The sequence below is a fragment of the Propithecus coquereli genome, unplaced genomic scaffold (assembly GCF_000956105.1).
Source record: "Propithecus coquereli isolate 6110/MARCELLA unplaced genomic scaffold, Pcoq_1.0 Scaffold281, whole genome shotgun sequence".
Lineage (NCBI taxonomy): Eukaryota > Metazoa > Chordata > Mammalia > Primates > Indriidae > Propithecus > Propithecus coquereli.
The window spans coordinates 3,550,662-3,554,373 of NW_012148408.1; the positions used below are offsets into that span (position 1 = coordinate 3,550,662).

The 3,712-nt window shown below is 56.2% G+C and overlaps 1 protein-coding gene across 1 annotated transcript; it reads left to right on the plus strand.

The window, feature by feature from the left end:
* Positions 1–635: 635 nt before the first annotated feature.
* SPACA3 (sperm acrosome associated 3) lies at positions 636–3,139 on the plus strand. Its single transcript, XM_012648235.1, has 5 exons — positions 636–646; positions 1,309–1,595; positions 2,315–2,473; positions 2,871–2,949; positions 3,073–3,139. The coding sequence occupies exons 1-5, from the start codon at positions 636–638 to the stop codon at positions 3,137–3,139; spliced, it is 603 nt and encodes a 200-aa protein (XP_012503689.1).
* Positions 3,140–3,712: the final 573 nt, after the last annotated feature.

The window sequence follows — 3,712 nt, forward strand, 5'->3', positions numbered from 1 at the left end:
GGGTCGGGGGCGAGTTGCTCAAGGACGATCATGAGGGTTTTGAGCTCCCTCCGAGGGAAATGGAGAGAGAAAGCCGGCCGGAGACAGCGTTAGTACTAGTGCTGGTTGTAGTTCATAATGGAAATAACAACTGACCTATTTTTAGTGCAAAGAGCTAAGTTCTTCCCACGCCTTCTCTCATTTATTCCTTCAACAATTGTGTGAGGCAGGTGTTAGTCATGTCCTCATTGTGTACATGAAGAAATGAGGCTTGGAGAGTGTCCAAAGTCAGAGACGTAGCAAGGAGCAGAGGGGGCTTCAAACCCAAGTCTTGCTGCAAAGCCTCGCCCTTCGCCACCCTGTCAAACTCATGGCATTCCGGGGCCCATGGGGGTTGGAGACCAGGGACACCCTGTGTGAGGTCGGGTGACCTTTGACTTTCACCGTTTGCCTCTGTGAAGGTGCAGAGCAGGTGTGGAGGGGCAGAGGTCATGAGAGACATGGGGAGACACGTCATAGGTGGTGGGCAGAGAGACATTAGAAGGTCGCAGGGGTGGGAAAATGATGACAAAATGCAGGGACGACAAAGCCAGGGAATGGGTGGCTGGGACGGTGTGGAGGTGGAGGAGCCCTGAGGCCAAGACAACCAGGTGCGAATGTCCCCCTGGTACTGGGGACTGGCCCACAGCCAATGATAGAGCCAATGACCAAACCAGACGGGATGGGTGGGCTTCCAGGGAGAGGGGGTATTTGCAAGGCTATGGTCTAGAAGGGGTGGCCAGGGCTGCCTCGGGGCCTTGTGTGCGGAGAAAGAGCAGCTTCCACTTGGGAGGGGTACAGGGCCCCACTGTTCTGCGGGGACCTTGCTTCAGTTAAGGTCAGGAGATGGAGGCTCAGTGCCAGAAGGGAGGCCCTTGGCAATCGGGCTGAGGGACAGGTTCACTTTGATGACAGCACTCGGCCCATCCCCTCTGGGAACATCTGCTCATGGCCATACCGTAGTGGGGCTTTGGATTCAGGTAACTTTGGTTCTAGCCCAAACTTTGCCCCTGCTTAGTTGTAAAACCTTGGGCTTCAGGACCAAACAATGTCTAGCATGTAGTGTGGAGCTCAAAATAGGTTAGTTTTCTCCCTTTTTCCCCTCCTCAGGGCCAGGGTGGTGTGAAGCAGGATGGGGAAGGAGAGAGGCTGGTCTCGGGAACCCCTCTCCGGGGTCTTGGGGGCGTGATGCTCCGGGATGCCAGACACGCACTGTTGGAGCTGGTCTTCTGCCCACCCCCTCTCCCCGTCCCCAGGGTGCGCTCAGGCCCCATCCCTTCTTCTCCCAAGGAGTAGCTGTCTGAGTGGACCACCAGGGCTGGTGAGCCGCCTGCCGCCCCAAAGCTCGGCCCTGAGCCAGGGTGGCAGGGGCTCTGCGTCCACCGCCCGCATGGAAGCCAGGAGCAGGGCTCCCGGGAGGTGGCCGTGCCCGCCCGCCATCACGTTGCTGGCCCTCGCCCCTCTGCTCAGCTGCCTGCTGGCCTCCAGCGAAGCCAAGGTCTTCAGTCGCTGCGAGCTGGCCAGAGCGCTACAGGACTTCGGTCTGGATGGCTACCGGGGGTACAGCCTGGCCGACTGTGAGCACCGCTGTCCCTCCTCCCCACGCCCGCCCTCCTTTCGTCATCATGCAAGGGATGTGCCTTCGGGAGCTTTTAGCCCTTAGCTCATCTGTAAAATGAGGTTATCTGAGCCCGGCACTGCGATAAGCACGCAGTGGGCAGGCGGCAGGCGGCCAGGTTGGGGTCACTCCTTTGTCCTCCCCTGCAGGGAGTCAAAGAAAATGAACAGCTTAGTACCCTAAACTTAATCGTGGTCACGAGGATCAGACATTCCTACAAAGGCAAACTGAAAAAATCGGTAACACCAAACTTTTCAAGCTGGTGGCAGCTTCGCATAGCCGTCGGTGAAGTACAGTCACCTCTGGACTCATTTCTTCTCTAGTTCCGGCCCCCTGCACAGGTCCCACCGGTGTCTTCCTAATCTTGCCTCTAAAAATTCAGCTCTTGTAAATTCATTCAACACACTTATTGGCCCTACTATGTGCTGAACAATGAGGAAGTGGGGAGACCGCCAGCCTGAGTCAGAGGCCGCAGGCCCAGTCCTGAGCCCTGCTGTTTGGTAGCCGTACGTGACCTCGGGCGAGTCACCGTACCCCTCTGAGCCTCTGTGGGGGCATCTGCAATAGGCGGGTGGGCGGCTGCTCGGATCACCCCGAGGCAGGTGAGGCTGGTGGAGCCCATGTGTGGGACCCGCACCGAGCGCTCGGTCCCGACCCGGCCTGTGCTCCACCCCCCAGGGGTCTGCCTCGCTTATTTCACCAGCGGCTTCAACACGGCCGCTGTGGACCATGAGGCCGACGGAAGCACCAACAACGGCATCTTCCAGATCAGCAGCCGCAAGTGGTGCAAAAGCCTCACCCCACACGCCACTAACCGGTGCCGGATGTACTGCTCTGGTAGCGGGGCCAGGCCCAGGGCTGGCTGGGGTTGGGCCCTGCACCAGCCTTTGCTTCTTCCCCAGTTTAGTTTGCCCCCCGCCCCCGCCTTTATCTCTGAGTGGGGATCCCCCAACAACGAGGAGAGGGAGATGGGGCGAGTGATGGGGGTGGGTCCTCCATGGATCCGATTTGGGGCCCCAGGTAGGAGACTGGCCTCAGCACTATAGGAATGGAGGGGGATGGGGTCTGATAGATGGGGAAAGGGGTTGCGTCACGACACCTGTGCTTCTGGAGTGGTCGAGACGGGATTGGATTTAGGGCCAAGGAGAGTGTGGGTGTGTGAGAGAGAGACCCTCTGGACACCCAGCTCTGCTCCCTGTCCCCTCATTGTGTGTTTCCCTGGCCTCCCACCCAGACTTGTTGAACCCTAACCTCAAGGACACTGTTATCTGTGCCATGAAGATAGCCCAAGAGCCCCAGGGTCTGGGTTACTGGTAAGTGACTTGGGCCGGAGTGCCCAGGTGGTGTGGCCAGGCCTGGTCTCCTTCCTGTTCTCTGAGCAGTGACCGGTGACTGCAGCTGACGTGGTCTCTCCTCTTCCCTGCTCTCCTCTCCAGGGAGGCCTGGAGGCATCACTGCCAGGGCAAGGACCTTGCTGACTGGGTGGATGGCTGTGACTTGTAGGATCCTCTCTGGATGGACCGGACCATGCACAGCAGGCTGGGGAATGTGGTTTGGTTCCCGACCCAGGTGTGGGAAAACAAGTCAAGTAATAAAGTATAGTTTAACATTGATGTGGTTCTCTGCTCTTAGTGTGTTTGCAGGTGCCTGTCGGAGCCCAAGCACCTCAGTGCTTCCTCGCCTTACCTGTCCAACTGGGCTGGGCTTCAGGTGGACTCTAAAGAGCTGGCCACAAAAAGTTTGCCTCCATTCCTCGTGTTCTGGGGTGGGAAGGGGGATGGGCATCACTGCCTTTTTTGCCCACACCTGGTAGAGTTTTGGTCTAGGGTTGCCAGATTTAGCAAAACAAATAAAAATAAATTATTTAGCAAAAATAAATAAAAAGCAAACAACAACAGAAACAGGATGCCCTAGTTAAATTAGAGTTTTGGATATATAATAAACAATTTTAAGTATAAGTATTTCCAAATTATTGCATGGGACATTCTTATATTAAAAATCATTTGTTGTATATCTGAAATTCAAATTTAACTGGGTGTCTGTATTTTACCTGGCAAACCTAGCTGAGTCTGGTGT

Excerpts from the sequence above, each read along its gene's own strand:
- SPACA3 (XM_012648235.1), top strand. Across the intron at positions 1,596-2,314 it reads GGGGTACAGCCTGGCCGACT|GGGTCTGCCTCGCTTATTTC; the intron begins GTGAGCACCGCT and ends TCCACCCCCCAG. Across the intron at positions 2,474-2,870 it reads GTGCCGGATGTACTGCTCTG|ACTTGTTGAACCCTAACCTC; the intron begins GTAGCGGGGCCA and ends CCTCCCACCCAG.